At 38.2% G+C, this 21294-nt stretch overlaps 2 protein-coding genes across 4 annotated transcripts in view; one reads left to right on the forward strand and one right to left on the reverse strand.

Annotated features, from left to right (window-relative positions):
- Positions 1-917: 917 nt before the first annotated feature.
- On the forward strand, positions 918-8235 carry RNF32 (ring finger protein 32). Its single transcript, XM_071738705.1, is given in 7 exon segments — positions 918-941; positions 1444-1631; positions 1633-1703; positions 6346-6395; positions 6805-6932; positions 7203-7308; positions 8185-8235. Coding segments are annotated over 7 exon segments (618 nt in total).
- An 8037-nt stretch (positions 8236-16272) lies between these two features.
- The window catches only part of LMBR1 (limb development membrane protein 1), a 67292-nt gene continuing 62270 nt past the window's right edge, over positions 16273-21294 (reverse strand). For all 3 annotated transcript variants that reach the window (XM_071734740.1, XM_071734741.1, XM_071734745.1), the window contains one exon: positions 16273-19617. In XM_071734740.1, coding sequence (XP_071590841.1) covers positions 19535-19617 — 83 coding nt within the window. In that variant the 3' untranslated portion in view covers positions 16273-19534. The remainder of the gene's footprint in view (positions 19618-21294) is intronic.

Here is a 21294-nt window from a genome sequence, read left to right on the forward strand (position 1 = left end):
TGCCAGATCAGAAACAGCTCTGAAGTCAAAACTGGACATCAAAAAGAGAAAAAAGATGGAGAGCAAAAAACAGTCAGAGAGTCGAGGGGATGCAGTCAGGCCCAGGGAGAGGTTTGTGAGGTAAAAAAGGTCAAACAGAGCAACAGTGCCATGGGCAGGAGTGGTGTGCAAGGCCAGGAGCTGGGTCAGTGGTGCTGTGAGGTGGCCAGGCTGCTTGGCCCGTGCTGGCAGGAGCCACGTCCTCATCCCACAGGGGACTGCGCTGTGCCCTGTGCCGAGGTGGCAGTGACGACGCTGCCTCTCCGGTCCCCAGAGATGGGAGACTGTCTCCAGCTGTACCTCGGGGAGCAGGGAGCACAGAGATGGCTGCTGGAGCAGGAGGAACCTGCAGACTGAAGCAGAGGAGTGTTATCAGTGAGGGCTGCCATGTGCCACCACCACTGCTGCAGGGCTGTGTCCCTTCAGCCGCCTCTGAGCCACTGAGCTGTGTCCCTGGTTCTCCTGCTGTACCCTTCAGGCTGTGAACATCCCAGCAGAGCAGCTCCCAGAGGACTTGCCATGGTCATCCTTGCTCTATGTTTCATGAGCTTCCTGGTCTAGAATGAAGTCACCACTCTGAAGAGTTTCTTGCTGATTACTGAAACCTCTGGTTCCCAGCATCCATCCTGAAGTTACCCTGGGTACACTGTGGGCATCCCCCCGAGGGTCAGGTGAGGCACAGTTGGTGCTTTATGGATCCAGAGGAAACTTCTGTGCCTGGAATACATGTGGATCTGTCTCCCATGATCAATGAAACCGTGGGTTTGTCTTCTGCTATTCATGAGGCTGTTGCTGCTGAGAAATATTATTCACGTTCTGCTATTCTGTGTCTGTTCCCAGAGACTTGTGATTCTTGTAAAATGAGCTGAAGATTATCAATGGAGCACCAGGGTTTTTACAAGGTACAATTTCACATCTTTTAAAATAAGGCAGAAGGGTGGTGAGAAATTCAGGGGTAGATAAGCTCATTCCCTGTATAAAAATAATATATTCTTGCTTATATTCAGTGTTCTGGAAGACAAGGTTAGTCTTTGGGGTTGTCCTTAATTATATTGATGTAAAAATGTGTTTGGGCTTGCCAAACTTTTATAGTCCATAATGAGTTTATTGCACATAACAGTTACAGGCTCAGTAATTAAAACTTACTGCTGTTTTCTTTAATATAAATGATAAATCAAATATAAATTTTCGTAAGTTAAAATTAGGATGTGTCAGAGACATCAATCTTAAATTTTATATTATGATAATTGTATGTTAGGCTTCAAGTACAGGAGCTGCATGCATGCAAAAGCATTTCAGAAGTCAAAAGTATTGGCGAAGAGCAGAGTTTCTTTTAAGTTACTACGTCTTTTAAAATCCTTTATAAAAATAATTGTTCAACTTTGCTTCTTGTTTTCCTTTTAGGGCTGCTCCTCCAAAGGAGAGAACATAACAGTTTCTGCAGTTGTTCTACAGGATCATGTAATGCACAGTCATCAGCTCCAGGATCTTTTACTAGAAGATCATTTTAATGCAAGGACAAGGAATACCAAGAACATTTACAAACCTATGAACAAAGAAAGGGTCAGAGCAGCAGTAGATACTGGACTAAGAACATTCACCATAAAAACAAGAGGCAGAAAAGGGGTATGCTCTTGATCCCAGACCTCCACAGTTAATGATGGGTAAATTATTATATTCTGATTTATGATTTTTTGGTTTTATTAAAAATAAACTAAAACAAAACAGCTAAGCTTTCTGATCAGTAAGATCATTTGATAATAAACAGCATAAAACATTTTTTTAGAATCTGTCAAAATTCAGCAGTTTAGGCCATCAAGTAAACAATGGAATTGCCATCAGTGGTTTGAATGTCCCTTTCCATAACTGAAATGTACTTTAAAATATTATTTCTGTGACAATCAAGGGGAAAATGAAGAGACTTATGCATCCTGATGAAGAAAAACTGCTTCATTAAGAGACAGGATGTCTTTTACACTTTCAAAATATGTTTTGTGTATCGACTGTTATACCTTTTCTACCTTATATTCTCAAGCAAACACCAGTGATTTTGATATTTTATCTGTTTGGGGGAACCTTTTAGTATTAAGATTGTTTTCTAAGTCTATTTGAAATGGTTTGGTTTATTCTTTATTCAGTAAAAAGACATTTACTAGTGGTGCATTAAATGTATCCTTTGTTAATATAGACCCACCTTTACACTAAGTTAAAAAGGTTTGTTTTTACAATGGTCCTGGGGCTAAACCTGGGAAGAATTAACACCTGTAGTTAAATACCTTTTTCAAATTTAGAAGCAAACATGCAACAAGATAAAAGTCACAGATGTTAGGGCTTGGACTGATGCCTGGTGAGAAAATTCACTTTTAAATAGTATTATAATAATACAGTTGTATATCAGCAACAGACATCATTGCTTAAAAAGACAAAGCCAGGGAGCACCTGAACAGACCAGAGGTCCAAATGTGCTTCCTGCCTATTGGTTTCAGTCTCTTATTTTCCTTTTATAAAGGTTCCTACAGTATTCTTGCCACGAACATCTTATTTCCATCCTTTTGCTTTTCTTGATTAGCTATTTCTGGAAAAACCTTCTGGCTCCACAATTTGTAGGCTTAAGCATAATAAACCTTCATTATCAATAAGATAATGAAAATGTGAAAAATGCAGCCCAAGTGTGAGCATGTTCTCTGCGAGTATAAAAAAGATGAAGTATTTTCTCTTTGCATCACAGCATTAACTGAAATGTCCCATATGAATGCTTGTGCAAATGACTCAAAAAATGTGCTGAAAGATTTTCCAATTGCAATTGTTTCTGGGGTTTATTAGTATTTTCACATATTGTCTCAAATTATTTTAAAATGTTTGTGTTGAGCTTTCTCTTCTTAATAAGAATTGTGTGCTTTAAACCTTACAGCTATGAAACAAAACTGAAAACTTAATATAATGAAGCTTTTTCTTCTTGAATTTGTGGGGAATCAAACAAAATTTCAAAGGTCTCTGTCACTAAGTTAATATTAAGTCCATTAATGTGGACTTGAGTCCTAAAATCAAATAATATTGGTTTAAAGTAATCACTTTGCTAGTGTTCACTTTAGCATAAGTAACTTACTTGGTTATAAATGGGGGTGTCAGTAAATGAGCTGGGCTTGTGAACTTGATGCATAAGGATGAAAACTCTTGGATGCCTTGAGCTGTGACTGCTGTAAGCTCTCACTGCTTGGATTTATTCAAAGTGCTGCTTTGAGAATACCTGTATAGAGCCTTTTGCTTCAGCCATATATCCCTTCTTCTGTGTCCTGCTGCCAGTTTTTCCTCATAAACTATGCTGCATAAAAGCTTTCCTTCTAAACACCTGTGTAACCTGTCTCTCAGAAATATCCCATCTGGTTTATATTATTTAGAAGTTAGGGTTTGCTGCCAATCTCTTCCTATTTGGCAGCTTTAATCATCCATTTGTGAAAGTTTTAAATAAGCATTTTTTCTTCCTCAGGGGGTATACAAAAGGCTTTCCACAAAGCCATCTCATTGTCTTCCTTAAAACAGTCTCTGACCAGAGTGCTTGGAAGAAAATCAAGAATGGGTATTTTTTTCATGTTGTGATGCTGACTTTCATGCTGTGACAGGTTTGCTATCTTGGTCTCTTCCAGTATATCCAGATTTTCTCATCATAAGGATCATCACTTGTGTTTATTGAACTATCAAACTAGGATCTTATTTCCTTATTCATTCACTGATACTCTTAGATACTACTGTCAAACAAAAGTTTATATATATGTTTTTACTGAATCTTACATTATGTATTTTATAAGTTGAGTCTTTTTTTGTAGTAGTAACACCACTATACTGTGGTCCAATATATGCTCTTCAGGAGCTGAATGGTCAAGGGAAAGCATTCCTGCTTGGAACACGTTCCTTGTCACTCAGCTACCCATTTCAGCAATTCCTGCATAAGCAAAATACACGTTCTAAACTAGATTTTAGACTCTAAAAAGTTTTCAGGATCCTTCATATTTCTCTTAAAGCTCAGATTATTTTTCACCATCGAGAGCACCAGATAAAAGCATTTTTTACCTCATTGAAATGACAGTCAACACTATTTTATGTGGATACACTGTGCATTTCACATCCTGAACAGGCAATGCTGTAAATACCCGTGTGCTCTGCTGCTTGGTTTGAATTCTAATCCACAGCCCATGTGCAGAGGTTCTGTGCTTGTGTGTAAGCATTGAGCTGAGCAGGAACTGACACAGGAGGCCTCTCAGACTCTTCATCTGTGACCACTGATGGCACCCACTGCTTTCCTTGGTTTTGGTCACTTTTCTTTTGATGCATAGGTTTACATGAGTTCCTTACCTTTGACTGGACACCTTTACCAGGGTACACAAGCAACTAGGTGGGGTGCATCTGAACAAAAACATATTTAGAGAAAGCACTTTCCACAGAGTTCCAAAAGCATAAAATTACTTGGCTTGAAATCTCAAAGCTATCCTGTTGTTCTAAGACATAGAATCAAGTTGATTTACATTTGAAGGATGTCATGAGCTCACAAGAAAGTAGCTTAGGCAGATAGTTCAACTAGACCTGACAAATGTTCTTTAAAAAAGATCAAAGACAGATTTATGCAAACTCTAAATGATTAATGGTACACATCTGTAGATGGATGAGCTCAGGAGCAAAACTTTTGTCTAAAAAATTAACAAATCCTGTCCTAGAATAATCAGATACTTGAACAAGCGGATCCCCAAAAACCCCATTATTTGGTTTGTTAGGATTCCTTTTCTCTTCATGACTAGTTTGGATACACAGCCTCTCTGATGGGGTTTTTAAAGCTTGTTCAGAACAAATAAGTGCTGCTTATATATGTCTGTTTTATGCAAAGATTATGGTATGAATGAAAGAATTGACCCTTTTCTTTCCATTTAAAACTAAACCCACCTTCTAGGTGTCATCAGCTTGCATTCTAACTATTGCATGGCCCTCCCTCTGTCTTGTTTTAACAGGTAACATTGATTTATGTTATTGACTTATTAGATACAACTTAGTCTTTCCTTCAGTCCCCACAAGCTGCTTTCTCTGGTCTTTAGGATTATTAAGATCTCTTATTTGCTGTACTTACCAGCATCTTTTTATTTTTACTACTGGCACTGAGCTTTGTCTGCCATTTGTGATTTGATCTTAGAGGAGGTGAAGATTTCTCATGGACATCCAGTCAGTATTTTCTACCAGCAACATTTTTTGCTGCTTCAGAGAGGTGATAATGGTAATCAGAGGAATTATCCCAACTGCATGCAAGTTTCTTTCCTAGGTACATTTTAGGAGGAGGCGGGAGGGGTTGATTGTTGTCCCTTTCAATTTTTCTTGGTGACATTTTACAACCAAGTTTGTGATGTAAATCAAAGTCTCCTAATAACCTTAGATGCTGAGCTTTTGCTTCCTTTTACAGCAACATTAACTGAAGGTGTACAATGGTCCACAGGCAGGTGGGATGGATCTGGCAAGAGACCACTCTGCCAATTGCTGGCAAAGTCTAAAGCTTGACAGGAGAGAGCAAAAGACAGGACTCATTAAAAAGGTTACTTTAGATTTGGCACAAAAAGGGAAATGCTTCTGGAATTCCTTTTGTTCTCAGTGTTTCCTTAGCTTTCCTCCCTCAAGGGAAAAAAGCCACTGTATCTGAAAGCTTTCTCCTCAGCTGGCTGCTGGCCATTAATCCTTTTGTGTTTGCCAGCTCAATAGTGCACACTACTTGTTCTGGTTTTCACTCCTTTCCCAGTTTTTCCTTCCTCTAAGACCCAACTGCCTTTTTTGTCCAGCCCTGTATCTTTTGTCAGGGTGGAGATCATCAGCATTTGGTGGGAATTTAGGTCAGAAAAAGGTGAAGTTTTCTTGTAGCCTGTGAACATGCTTGCTCTTTTGTTTTGTTGGGGTTTTTTGTACGTGTGAAATGCAGCATTTGACGTGTATCACTTGAAATGTAACGTCTGGGGGGAAAAGGGACAAAAATTAATCAGCTTTCTTTTTAAGTACTTGTTTTATAATCTTTTCCCCCAGTCAGCAGCAGTTGTCACTTCTTGCTTTCTGCCACTGAATGTGCTGTTAGCACCGAATTCATGTATTGGCCTAAGATGAAATGTATTAATTTCTACAGAAGACTAACTTATTTACACCAGAAAGACTGCAGTAGTAACAGGAAAAAACTGGTGATCTTTAAGGCAGTCAGAATTTTTTGTGTCAGCAGTTTTACTTCTCAGCTTTTACAGTGGTTTTAAGTCAGGTGGGGTTTTTTTTTAGTTTGTTTGGTTTTGGTTTTTTCCCTTGAAAAACAGGTGCTGCTTTCATGTTCACATGTACTCCATAAAGTGAGAATGTCTTTATATAAGTATTTTAATATATGACACATGAGTATTTTAATTAAAGTACTTAACTGAATATCTTAACAAATTAAATGTAATTATCTTGAAAAATAATTTTTATTCCAGAGTTTTATGGTAAGAAATACAATTTAAGGCTATTTTATGATGAAGCACTTTATCCCATTTTACTGTCTTTTCTTAAAACCACAAGGAAAAACATCGTTTGTAACTGAGCTATACATTTGTATGGTAATTGGGGGTATTTTAATTAATGAAATTAATGTGAATACATGCACCTTGTAGAGTGTTCATGGATTCATAATGAAACTGTTTTTGCATTCTGTAACCTATCCTGCAGTTTCATCTGTTCCAATGCTATGAAATACATATTTAGTAATTTTGATTATTTTTTCAGGTGTGCCTTAAAGCTTTTGGAAAATTTGCAGGTAAAAAATCTTCTCCCACGTACAGAAAAGAGCAGTATGAGACCAGAGAACCACAAGAAGGAACATGCTTGTTTAAAATGAAGATAAGATTTTGTCAGTGGACAATATTTATTTCTAAATAATGTTCCAAATATGTTAAAACTTTAATAAGAAACGAGGCAAAACGAATGTACTACAAAACTTAAAGTTTAAAAAAAAGGCATAAAATAGTATCATATTTCCATATAAATAATTAAATTAATTATGACGAAAAATAGATACGCATTATAAATAATTCATATTTTCATATAAATATCATGTTTTCACATCATTTGTAAAATTACATATAATTGAGTTTCCTCTTCTTGACCAAAACTGTGTTTTACAGTTTTCAGGCTTCCTGAAGAGGATATATTAGAAAATAGTAAAAAAACATAAGAAAAACAGTGCCTCCTAAGGACATCAAATTAAGAAAGCAATTCTTTGAGAAAATGGTATGTTGCAATTGCTTCACTGGTCTGCTTCTTTAGCCTGGTTCAGCTCCCTTAAACCAAAACTCCTGAATATCAGCTCACAACCATTTCAGTTGTTTCTTCTTATTCATACCAAGCAGGCAGCACTGGAGGCAGTCAGATGTTTTCTTCCATCCTCTTTACAATGCAGAACTAAGGGAAAAAAATTAAGCTTTTAATTTTAAGCCCTGCCTTTTGCCTAGACCAACAACAGTGGGGCTTTTTCTGAGGTTCTGTATTTCCCTTCTCAATAAATCACAGTTCCCTGATTTTCTACAGCACTGTGTGAGGGGGGTATCATAAGGAGAAAAACAAATCCATGAACAGTCGTAACTTCTTTTCACTCTCATTGTTCCCTCACTGGACACTGAGCTGGAAATTTCTATACCATAGCTTTGCCCTTCTCTAACCTCTGTTCAGATGGAAGTCAGACTGTAATAAAGTAGGGTCCTGGCCCCATACAAGTGAGTCCAAATCAGGTGCAATAATTTTGCAATGGCCCTGCTTGCCTCTAAGCACAGAGCTGCTGCAAAGTAGTGCTGCACTGTAGGGCTCAGGTCCTCCTTTGCAAACTTCCAGTCTTCCCCCAGTTTATTATCAGTGAGCCCAGCTCAGTGTTTCAGTAAAAAACTGCTCAGAAATATCCTCAGCACTCACAAACCATCCCTCTGGGAGCAAGAGAAGCCATCGTCCAGGCTGGATTATGGAAGAGCCTGGGTAACAGGGGCGAACAGAGCCACACAAGGCAGCCACTGGACTGCAGCTACTGGGTGCAACTAGGAAAATACTCTTCACCCAAGTTACTAAACCAGTGTTAAGTTTAAATCAATGCTTAAATCTGTTGTCTGCTTTTTTCAGAATCACCACTTTAGTGAAAGAGAAGAGTGCTTGCAGGAAAAGGCTTGTTAGTGCCTGCCATTGTTTCTCATGCTTACTTGGTTGTGTCCTGTTAGAGAAGAGCTTCAGAGGCAAAGACCTTCTCTAGGTATATTATTCATTTATGTCTGATAGTGAGGTTGGTGCCCTGGAGGTGATCATGGAGACTGTTGGAAAGAAGCTGATAACCACTGGGTAGAAATCCTGCTCTCAGCCTCAACACCAGGACAGCTTGCTGGCTGCTAGGCCACCTTTGCCATTGGTGCGAAGTCCTTTGCTGTAACAGAGAAAATTAATATGGAGGTAACTGAGGAAAGCTTATGTTGCACTTGAAAGTGCTCAGACACTTTAGTCTGGAAGAAGTGAACACTTCAGCAGATTGTGATTGCCTTCAAGTAGTGTGATGAGAACAGACAACAGCAACACCCAGATTTTCCTGCATGGAAGATGGAAAACAGTCTTTTCCCAAAGAAGGTTCTTTACTACCTGTGGGGTCAAGATAGGATGCTTAGATAGAAGCAGGGTCCCATTAAAGGGAAGTTGAAGAAGGCTTCTAAATATGCTGAGAGCTGCAGATGGGTTTCATTTGTCTCCCAGCTTACTTCAGATGGCTACAGCAGCTGCCCACCAAGCTGCTTCCAATGGGTGAGCTGCTGAAGCCCCTCTCCTAAAAAACTGTTTTAGGGAAAAACATCCTGCTGATAGACTGCCTGTATTTCATCACATGATTATAAAAGCCATGGGAAGGCTTCATTTAGCACAGTTTTCATATATAGAACAGTGCACCAGGAAATCATTCTCACATTTAGCACTTCAGGATTTTGGAAGGAACAAAACAGACACTACTTTTTCACTTAAATAAAGTCTTTTATATAGATTAGCCAGGTTTAAACAAAGTCAGTACCAATTATGATTAAAGGATAAATACTGTTTTTTTCTTAGAGGCTTTCAAGTGGGAGTTGTAGGTGACTTTTCCTGCTCTTAGTTTTAACTGCTGGTTAATGAAAACACCGAAGAAATTTTTCACACGGAGCTATTAATTTCCAGATACTAAAAAGCTTTTCTAAAATAAATGTCTCTCAAACTTGTGCTGTGCTTTTAAAATGTCACTCCCTAAACATTAGCATAGTCAAACAGCAACACAGAAAAAATAATCAAATTTTTAATAACCTTGCCTCCTCTGGAAGGATCACAAAGGTTAAACATCAAGTTTCATACTCTTAAATAAATATCAGAAAATAAAAAACAAGGTCTGAAATATTAGAGCTACAAAGGACACACTCTACTTGTTTCAGAATGCTACAGTAGTCCTTACTACAGCTATCATTAAAAATTTTAATAATCCAGATCAAAGGAGATAAGAAAGGTCACTGAAACTAAAGTAGGCTACTTTTTAGCACTACTACACACAGAAAGCAGGGCGTTCCTTCAGCATGTTAGGTAGCAAATTTCTTTGATCCTACCTATAAATGTCACTTCTGTTTGTCGTTTAGTTGTGGTATAGTCTTTTATTGGTGCAATTAAATCTTTTCAAATGCATTACATTATCTCCAGCTTTGCTAAAAATCTTACCATTGTTTAGGAAGTGAGGTAAGTCATTGTGAAATGATGTAGTTGACTTCAGTTTCTTCCTCCCTCCTCCACAAGATTTCTCCCAACAATTTTAATTTAAATCTCACCAAACAGTATAATGGTCCTGGAATTTGTTTAGTCATTTGACTTCCTTTATCACATGGAGAAGGTAAACATTCTGTTGCTAACTTGAAGTGGCTCCAAGCAGCAAAACTAGGAGGATATTAAACCAGTAAAAGCTTATCAACTGATCCATTGATATGCTGTAAATTCCAGCCTTTTCATTTTACTTTTGAGGGTTGCCATAAGTCAACACATTAGTAAGCAATTTGCTGACATTGGATCACTTAAAAAGGCTTCCCTGTGGACAAAGTTCACCTTGGTGCTTTGTTTCATTGCTTTATTTTATCACAGTCTTGTGCTGCTGTTCAGATGACTGATGTAGTTTTACACTCTGATAGAGAATTTCAAATACTCAGTTTCTGCCATCCTGCTAAAGTTTTAAGAAGTCGCAGAAAAAATGCAGAGGCATTGTATTTTCAGAAATAAATTTAATTAATCAGTTGCAGTTGTTCTGAGAAAAAAAAAAAGTTATTAGGTGTTGCATGTTAAACAAAGCAGGATGCAATATTTAAGTCCTAGACCACCTTAACAAATTATCCAACATGTTTATTTCTTTTATGTCCACACTGATTTGCCAGTTAGCATAAACTTCAGGTTAAATTTCAGTTACACTTCTGTTTCTTCCTAACATTAAGGCTTTATTTGCTGATTGATGGACATGGGTTGGGTCAGGTCATACTGCACAAAATACAGGAGTAGCTCAAAACAGCTTCTTAGCAGCAGGGGAACCCAACAGATCACTCTCAGGCAGGAGAAGAGTTTTCCTCTCTTTATTTTTACAGTTCCTGTTCAAGTAGACCGGGAAAGCACTTTCAGGATCACCTTGTGAAATTAGGAAGAGCAACACAAGTGCAAGCTGAGGGAAGAAATGGAGGGTTTGTGCCTGCTAGAGGGGAAAACAGCACAGACAGAAAGGGGGCACTGCTTGCTTAGTGCATTCCCAGTCACCCTCTGCCCCCTGCTTTGAGCAAGCCCTGATGGGTTATTTTCCTTGGCAGCCTTCTGTGTAATTCACAGAAACAGAGCATTTCTGTAACAGGAAAAAAAAAAAAAAAAAAAAAAAAGTGAAAAAAGAAAAAAAAAAAGTGTGCATAATACACACTTCTGTAGGGATAACCCCAGTACAGGATGACTCCTATCTTATATATGTAGCAATAGACTTTGAGGAAGGACATTCAGAAACCCACTTGAGAACACAAGTTGAGTATCAATGAATGTTGCCACAAGCCCACCAAAAAAAGACACCATGTAGTGCAAAGGCTGAAGCTTGGAGGCTTCTGCACCCAGTTCTGAGCTCTGCATTTCTAGAAATACATAAAGGTCCCCACAAGCAGCAAAAAGGGTAACAAGAGACCTACATAAAACAGTCGAGGGAAGTGGGGGTTGCTACTTTTACAGAAGATAAAGGTAACCTTTCAGGTGTGGAAAAAACTGATGCAAGTAGAGTTGTCTTACTATGGACACTTGAGAAGCAAATCAAAGCTTAAAGCATGACAAGGGCCATTCCCATTTGACATTCAGGAGACTTTTATTGAACACTGGAACATGCTGCCTAGAGACAGCACAGAATCACATGCAGACAGTCCCTGCCAGGCTGGATAAATCCCAGGAATAAGGCAGGCACGTTTCATCCCCTGAAGCTGAAGGGATCAGACATCTCCTGGTCTCTTCCAGCCAAGTGATTTCCTAACATTATTGAAAGGCCTAAAATCTCCCATTAAAAGCAAGAGAAAGTCTGAAGTGTTTCAGTTTCAAATAGTTTAGAAACACAGTGGTCAGGTTTTTAATATAGAAAAATTGCCCTTCTCTCAGACTATTAAGTTATTGGAAATTATTTAGATGATACAACATCAAGACACTCTTTAAACAAATCCCACTTGCCTGAATTAAGTTTGAAATAATTGGGCACCCACCAGTCTTAAAAACAGGGCTCTGAACGTACAGGAAACTCCATCACACACCATACCTCACCTATTTTAAAAACTCAATCATTTGAGAATCTCAAAAGCATGGTCAGCTGGGGGGAAGAAAGGATGAAGAGAGAGGAATACAATTATTCCCACCAGCATTAATTTAGGATTCTTCATTGTTAAAATAAAAAAAATAAATAAAGTAAAAAAAAAATAGTAAAACTCCACTATGAATCACGCTTCAACTTTATTGAAAACACAGTAAAAAAAATTCCTACAAAACATCCAGTGTAACATTTCAAACAAAGGAAAAACCACACATTATTACCACTGCTTTTCACAAAAAAATTCAACCTGGCTAAGGCAGCAAGTTTTGTAACACAGCAAAATATTCACAACTGAGAACATTATAAAATGTAATTTAGGATGAACTTAAATACAGCAGAAGAGTTTGATGGGGAGAAAACATGTGCACAGAAAATTGTTCTGATTAAAGTAGTGCTAGAAACATTATCTTTCAGCTATATTTTCTCTTGGTCCAGGATACATCCATGTGAAAGAAACATCAGCTGTTCAAGGCTGCAGAGTTTACAAAGCCTTAAGCACAGATCAGACCAAGAGGGAACCACTGATCCCATTCACCATCCCCCAGCCTCACACACAGTTACAATTGTGTGGGGGGGGGATTTTTGGCTTTTTTTGTAAACTGCAACCTTAACCAGTGACCCTGGTGAAACAACGTGAAACCAGGTGACAAGGTGTCTGCTGCCACAGACAGAGCTCCAGCAGCAGCAACATCCATAGAACATTGGTGCAGAACTGCATTATGGTCACATCCCCCAAAACCACGGGACACGGATCCTTTGGGATGAGACAGCCAGCAGCATGCCCAGAATATTCTCAGTCTCCTCAGACAATTTTCCCAACAAAGCTTCATGAAGACAAGAGCAATGTGCATTTTCTATTTAGGTAAGGCAGCCCTGGGTTCCCAACTCCACAAGAAAGTACAGAAAACCCAGCCATGTTCTTTGTGTACAAGTACATGTTCCAAATACTAAGATTTCAAACCCATGATCCTAACGTATCTTTATTTTCTGTGCATGTGTTTTTAGAGCAATATAAATCAGGGCAAATAAGACAAAAATACTTTGAAACCTACTTTAAAAAAAAAAAATTACAAGTGGCTTAGCTTTGTTTTGTTATATAATGCCAGGGAGGAGAAAGTTACTCAAATAGATTTTTTTTTTTTTTTTTTTTTTTTTAAGTATTTTGGTAGAGACAGGGAATATTTATGGTTATGGGGAAAACAGAAATCATGGACCAGTTAATTTTCTCCTCAAGCTTCAAACAGATCCATCAGATTCACAATACAGGTATCACCATCGTGCTGTTTTCCTGAATGATTGTTCTTCATGGAGAGCGTGTCCAAAACGTGCTCATTTCCATGAAATACTAAAGGTGCAGGAAACACATAAAAAGTCTTACCTGGCACCAAGGAAACTTTAACTGATCAAAACATGAAGGAGTTGCACATTGCTGACACACCAGAACACTGCATCTCTTGATCTCCAAGCAGGGAAGGCAGTGAGGCTCATCAAGAGCTGTGGTCTTACTCTTCAAATCACAGGGAAGATGCTGATGAGCAGCTCCAGAGTGTCACCTGCTCTGTCACTTGTGCCATCAGCATGGGCTCAACAAGGCTGCACCAGCAGGTTACTCAAGCTGAGAAGTGGGATGTTGCCTCACACTACTGGAAGTTAAGAGCACGTTTACATTGAGTAAACCATTTGCCTCTCACTCCTAATTCAAATTTATGTGAGCTCTTGCTTATTTGTTAGAGGACCCATTCTAATGGCAGGATTGCTTTAATGGAATCTTGTTAAAAAAAAAAAAACATAGATCATGTGCACATGAATGAATCCTAGTTTTCATAGTGGAAGAGCATTTCTGACTAGGGAATGTTGTCCTACAGACTATGCTGGTAAAAGAAAAATACATTAAAAGCCAAGCAAGTGCACTGATACTTTAATAACTGGTATCTGTGGAACCACTGGATACATGAGGAATGAAAAATAAAGCAGTTGATGAAATTACCTTCATCCAGTGATGCAGACTATAAAACATAAGGTAATGGCAGGGGGTAGGTGGGCAGGGAAGCAGTAGCAACACTTCACAATAAGATACAGCAAACATTTAGAAGTTGTATCCCAAAGTGCTCATGTAGGTACAAGTGAATAGTCAGATCTTTAAGAACCATGATTTCCTCATGTCTATGTTTATGTGAGCTCTCACTGCAGATACAGATTTTAAATGTATGTGGATTCCCCCCTCCCTGGCAGTGTTCCAGGCCAGGCTGCATGGAGCTCTGTGCAGCAACACCTCCCTCTAGACCATGGCAAGGGGGTTGGAACCAGATGATCTTTAAGATCCCTTCCAACCCAAACCCTTCTGATTCTATAAAATAGCTTGGAATTAGGGATGTCAAGGTTATCAACTTTTACAGGATATTTTTGACACTATCGCTTTGCCTCTTTGGAGTCACTTGCTGTATTTAATACATTTCATGCTATGTATATAAAAAAATACATGAGCAATAAATTAAACTGAAAAAGCTACTGAGAGAAAAATATGGTAATAAACAACAAGCAAGCATCCTCAGGCTTGAGCCATCCACACAAGTTCACAGGCTTCTACAAATCTGAAGTCAAGGATACTGTTGTACTATGAATCCCAAAACAGATTTAAAGAATTTATTTCTTCTCAGTGTTAGTGACTTGCTGGTGTACTTAGAACATATTCAAATAACTTTCATACACTAAAAATGCATGGGCTTCTTCTTTTTCTTTGAAAGAAGACTTTGAGGTGCTTCAGTTGTGATACATTTCAGAAAAAAACTTCCCATTTAAGTCTCCTGCTGCTACATATTCTTACAGATCATACATCAGACCTATGTAGAATCTTGTTTCATTATTTCATGTTTTGCCTACATCAAGAAGAGTATCTGATCTTTACATCATTGCTGACAAATGATAGTGAATAACATGAAAGCATAAAAAAAATGAAAGCAAGACACGATGTTCAATGTCTTGCAACAATTAAGGCCAAATTTAGAAAAAAATTCAATCAGACCCTGAATTTCATGAACCTAAGGATTTTAAATATCTTGTTAGTAACAGAGAATTTTAAAGATCATCTAGAAAAAAAGATGGAAAAGACTGCCTGCACAGGTGAGCTCCATATCATTTCTCCATCACTACCCCTCATCCACGAGTGTTTGGAACAGTAAGGATTCTGGAACTCACATTTAATGTTAATTCCCCACCAGCTCTGTTCTCCTTGCTAAGATTCTGACTGCTATGATCAGGCTTTAGTTGTTAAAATGAAACTTGTAGGAGTAGGAGATCCTCTCTGGATGTGGCCTGAGGGGACACAGTTCTAGTGAGAACCACACAGCACTCTGAGACAAGAAGCCATTCAGATGCAGTGGCCTGCACAGACACATTCAATCAGAAAGTCCTGAATGACATTTTAGTTCCAACAAAACGGAGCTGCAGGTGAAAAGCTCCAGTTCAAGAATGTGATGCAGAGCTATCACCTGCAATCCCAATCAAAGTAACCCCATGCAGCAACTAGAACTGTGTGTTGCACTGGGCAAGGTTAGAAAAGGTGCCAAAGGTTGTCACCACCAGTGTGATGGCTTTTGACTTAGATTGCTCTGCTTGGATGGGATGAATTCAAAAGCTACATTTATGTCAAGTTCAAACGCTGTTAATGCAACTCAAATAACTTCCCAGTTACCAATACTCAAGATTTCTGCTCCTGAAATACATGAGCTAGGAGGAGGTTGGTGTACACAATATTGTCTCAAGTCAGCACTAAACAACAAACAACAAAACTACTCACATCACGAGGTAGGGGATCTCATTTCCTTAAAGTACTTAACAGTGGTTCACAGTTTATATCAACACTTTAAAAAAAAACCCTACAAACATCTTTTTAAAGAGGTAAGTGTAAGGCTCAGCTGCTGTCCATATACCACCTGAGCCCCACCCCACTTCTGGAAGATGAAGAATCAAAAACTAACCTGGAACATCCCTACAAAGGGGAAAGAAAGTCAAGTGTACGAAGAAGCCAGTTTTCTTTGTTTCTACCTTGCTTCTTTCTCTTTATAAATTCTACAAGAACAGGGCCAGGATGTCTTTAAAACACAGCAGTGGGCACAGCCCCTGAAGTGGCAGGAACTGCCTCAGTCATACGGGTGAGCAGGAGAGTCCTGGTGGGTGAGCAGAGGGCTTGCAGCCCCCTTGGCATTCACCACTCCTGGGGATGCACCAGGGAAAGCATCACTGCAGCACCCACTCCCATCTCCATCCCATCAGGCACACACAGGGCTGCTCGAGTTCCTGCAGCCCACAGCCAAGGCTCTGCAGTGCTCGAGGTGGTACTTTGGAACCAGACAAGGAAAACAACTTGTGAAATCCTTTAATTTCTATGACAGTAAAACAGTAAACAGGGTAAAAGTTGGGGGAGCACAGGGCCAAAGATAAACATAACATTACAGACAGTAAACAAAGCCTCCTATGAATCCAAAAACTGATACTTCCACAGTAATCAATACTATTATTTTTTAGCTTAAAGTGATAAGTATGTGTGCTTTATGCTTAGAAATCCCACATTACGGTTCGGCCGCTGCATTTAATGTTGTGCTAGGAACACAGAATAAAGCCAAGAAATGGCTAACTTAAAACATTTAGTTTACAACTACTTTTTGGTCTTGTGTGGTATCTAGTTGAAGATGGAAGCATTCATGTGCTTTTTGCCTCATAAGAAATGAGGCAGATGTTAATGTTACTAAGATCAGCTGTATATACCTTGAAGGTATAGACCACCAGACTCTACATGAGTCAAAATACTAGGAATGTATTGTCAACATCCATTAATGAATTACCAGATGCTTGTATTTAAGTGACCACATGCTTCTGTGAAAAGTATATAGTGACCTGTATGTTACACATAGTATATTCAAAAGTAGCATTTGTATCTGTAAAGAAGTTTTGCATTAGCATGTCATTTTCAAGGCCAAAGGCATATTTTAATGTGGACAGTGTCACAATATCAACATCTGATTGTAAAACAAAACACTGTCAATGACTGCACAGGGTAGTTCTGAATTTCTCACCCACCTTGGAAACCACACAGCATCTTAACAATCCTCCATATTTCAATGAAAAATCTTTACAATTGTAGCCTTAACCCACACATTTGCACAAGGGGTGGGAACAGGCAAGGCTGTAGCATTTGTTTCGAAAGAGTTTTCCAAGTCTTGCCTGTAACTTGTGTGTCTCTGCTCAATTTAAGTAGCTGTCCAATTCACTTTAAGAAACCACATACACATTATAATCCCATTTTTTCCAATGTTCTTGGGTCATTGATGGCACAAAAAACATTTCTCCAAAAGCATGGAGAGCAAGACCTATACTGATTCTCACTCCCTAAATTTATTCCTTAAATTCATCTATTCAGTTTCACTAAGTATATTTAAATAACTGCCTTCAAGTTGTAACAGAAATATTTTAGAAAAGCTTTCTAGCCTCATACACCAAAAATCACCAGCCCCATTAGGACATGAGGACAATTTTGGTCACACAGTCACTTGTATGGACAAGTGGATGCATTTCAGTTATTTCTAACTATAATACTAATACATAAGGCTACAAGTTCTCAAAATACCTGAATGACACCCCTAATAATAAATTTCTAGTATTGTAAATAGATTTTAAAACGACTTCTAATTGCAGCTCCCTGTTCTTTGTTGCAGAACTTTGACTCAAAGATTTCTCACTAAAGTGTCAGCATTAAACTCAAACAACAGAAAAGAACCTTGTAAACCTTAATGAAATCAAGCAATTTTACTTTGTCTTCCATTACTCAGTACAACACACCAATAGCCAGTTTAATAAGCCTTGAATTTATACTAGTCACACAAAAATACCCCAAGTAACTCTCTAGCATCATATTTACTACAGCAGTATTTACATTATGCCTCAGTTCAAGCCAGAAAAGGCAGCCTGCAAAAAAATAACTGATAAATCCTTGTGCATACTGGAGCTTGAATTTGAAGCACTCCAGGAGGGGCAAGGGGGAAGCAGCTCACATTCACACACACAGCAATAAGGTCTACAGCCCAGAGTAGTCATCTCAGGAGAACAGCTTCTGACACAAGGTTTATCTTATTTTTGAACCACACTGAAGAGCTGGTTGTCACCATTTGATCAAACTACAGACACACTTGTTTTACAGCAACAGAAACATTATCTGACCTGCTACCTAAGGGGCACACGCTGAAGGTGTCCCCATTCCAATCTCTTTGAAGATTACTTGTGGCAGAGCAGGACAAAAAAGTGCAACCAGAATTTCAGTACTTACTTGGGTTTCATTGGTGGGTATTTTCTCTTTTCTATAAACTGCTTAAAGGATTCCTAAGGCCACAGTAATGCTAAGAAAAAGGACATTACCACCCACCTATGTCACTCTGAATCTAAGGCCTCTGAGCAGTTAAACTGTAACACCACAGAAATTCATACCAAGACTGAACACACAAGTTTTACTTACCAAGCCACCTATATCATCTCTATAAGCTTAGAATTTAAGTTTACAGTATCTACACATAGAGGCCTATATACATCTTCCTGTGTTCATTAAAAAACAGTCTAGTGAAAGATACTGGAATATGCCACTGAACAGAAATCCTAGTAACTAGAGTATAAATTCAGAGAAATAATTTACTTCAGATTAATGAAGATTGTAAAAAAAACTGCAATTGCAGCCTCCTAGGCCTGTGCTACTTGCAATAATTACAAGTACTGCTTATACACAGTAGTTCATAAAGAATTTTACAGGGACGTATTTGGTAGGGTAAGTGACCTCCATGGCACAACAGGTTACAGAACTAAGAGCTGTGGTAGGGGTCTACACAGCTTTTTATAAAGCATACTAGGCTCAGATTTAACACTAAAGTTAATCTTCATCTTGTACTTCACTCTATTTGATAAGCCATTGTCTGACTACCAGGTTGTTAAAGCAACCTGGCATTTATAGGTCAGAATAGGAAGCTGAAACAGCTGGATTTCTGACAAAGCTTCAGGACAGACTATGAAAAGCCTCCTGTATCCAGCATGAAAGAACTGTGATCTCTACCAGTTACTCTAATTTTGTAACATGTTCTTTGTGGAACTTTTTATCTACTGTCAAGGATACCTACTCCAGGTAGTTTACATTTCCAGGAAGGGTCACATTGGGCTTCAAGTGTATCATTATTTTTTCTTTTTTTTTCTTTTTTTTTTTTTTTTTTTTAAACTATGTCCCAGAGTTACTCTTTACAGCTGTGTCTGTACAACACAGGAGGTACTGTGCATTCAAATGGTAGCATGTTTGTATCTAAAGATATGAGACTGTCAACAAATAAAAAGGAATGCATTCTTCTCTTCAGCTTCCAGTCTTCAAGGCACCTCCTTCATTAACTTACTGGGAAATAAACAAGCAGACCAAAAGTTCACTGGAAAGAGAAGAATCTGGTATACTTAACTTCCTCAGAAGCACACAGAATCAAAGAGACAAGGTTGGACCCAAATTATCAACAAATAAAATCCATAGAAAAATGCTGATGAGATGACAGGAATGCCATGAGGTTGATGTTTCCAGCTCTGTTGATTGCAGGTGATTGTTAATCACAGTGTTTTCTGATGCCCATTTGCAGACAGCTTTGTCTCTGAGTCTCTTGGATTGTTTGACAGATGAAGTTTATCTAATCCTGCAAAAATTACAAAATAAGGAAAAACTTAGATTCTTCTGTGTTTCATGGATGCAGCCATTCGAAAGAATTCATAAACCAGATTCTACTTTACATATGCTCAAGACCAGAACTGTCACATTAGCTCAAGAAAACATTACTTCTGGGAAATTCCCTCAGTTCTGTTTTAGGTCAGAAAAATCCATTATAATGGACTTCTCCTTTTACAAAGCATGGAAGCAAGAGAAGCCTAACTTCATAGACTTAGATCTTTAGAACCAAGAAAGATTTGCAATGCTTTACTCTGTCAACCTAGAGAAACCAAAATAATTGCCTAAAATACTGCTTTTTAATTGTAGCAACTTTCTGAAATGCATCAATTGCTGATCTTGATGACCACATCACCTCTCTAAATTTTTTATGTCTAATAATATTTTTAGGCCTATGTTATTAGTTTATCTGCCATTATTTCCAGCCATTTGTTCTTACTGCATAGTTCTTTATTATGAGTGCTAATGAAAGTCTTCCATCCTGCCCCAGGCAGGTAGTTAAACTACTCCTTTGGGGGGGAAGGTGCAAAAAGATGGCAAATTTAGCCATATTTTATTAACAAGAAGCATGATGTCAGTCCTTCCTTGCTTGCTACACCTCCTCTTTGGATTCTCCTATTAAGTCTCTAAAATTAAGGAACAAAAATGTAAATAGCTTCTTATTAATTTAATGCAGACTATATAGAGCATTCTAATGAAGTGCCATGATGTACTGAATTACATTTCTTGCCTCATTGGAAATCCAAAATTGACTGAGATGATAAAAGAAAAAAAATCTACTCAATATTGTTTTATTTGGAAGTCCCAACACTACAATAATTCTTTTGGTCACAAGAGGCCTGGAGCAGGACTTTACCTTCCACTAATTACCTACGATGCTCCATGAACCTCTAGTCCTTAGTTTTCAGCATGGGGGAGAAATGAGCACACAAATTTTGGTTCTCATTCTTTTAATTCCATGTGACACTTTTTAACAGACACTGTTTGCTAAGCACAGGGTTGAAAACAAACCCAGATGGTGTCAGAAACCTGCATTCTTCAGGATTTATAGCTCCCTGATTATGTCAAACTCAAACCTTTTACCAATTACTCTGCTTTTCCATTCTGATGACAATATTTACACAGGATGTGTGATAGCAAGAGGCCAAACAATGCCTAAAAAAATTCACTAGAATTATGCCATTCAATGACAATTATCCTACCATGCCTCTATTTTGAAGTTTTCAAATCTGCTACCAATATATTTATTTTTTATTTAACACTACAAGTGAAGTGCCATGAATTGTGAAGATAAATATCTTACATAATTTGCTTCAAGGAAGAAACTTTAACATTTTACCAGACCTGTTGCTATAAACCCATGCTGACTGATGGTAATTTCTTCCCTTCAGAGCTCTACAACAGCCATTACATAATACAATGTAATCCCTTTACAGTCAAGACAGTTGTACAAAAAAAATTGGATTATGCAATTCAACTAAAAGAAATTAATTGAGGTCTTCTCATAAAATGACTTAACTAAAAGCTGGGGAATAATGTCAAATACATTACAGTTGTATCATAGCTGTCTCAATCCATAATGGAACTTCCCTAAAAAATATTTTCAGCATAAAAATCCATGGACAGATTTACACACCTTTGGCCAACT

This window comes from Heliangelus exortis, chromosome 2 (assembly GCF_036169615.1).
Source record: "Heliangelus exortis chromosome 2, bHelExo1.hap1, whole genome shotgun sequence".
Lineage (NCBI taxonomy): Eukaryota > Metazoa > Chordata > Aves > Apodiformes > Trochilidae > Heliangelus > Heliangelus exortis.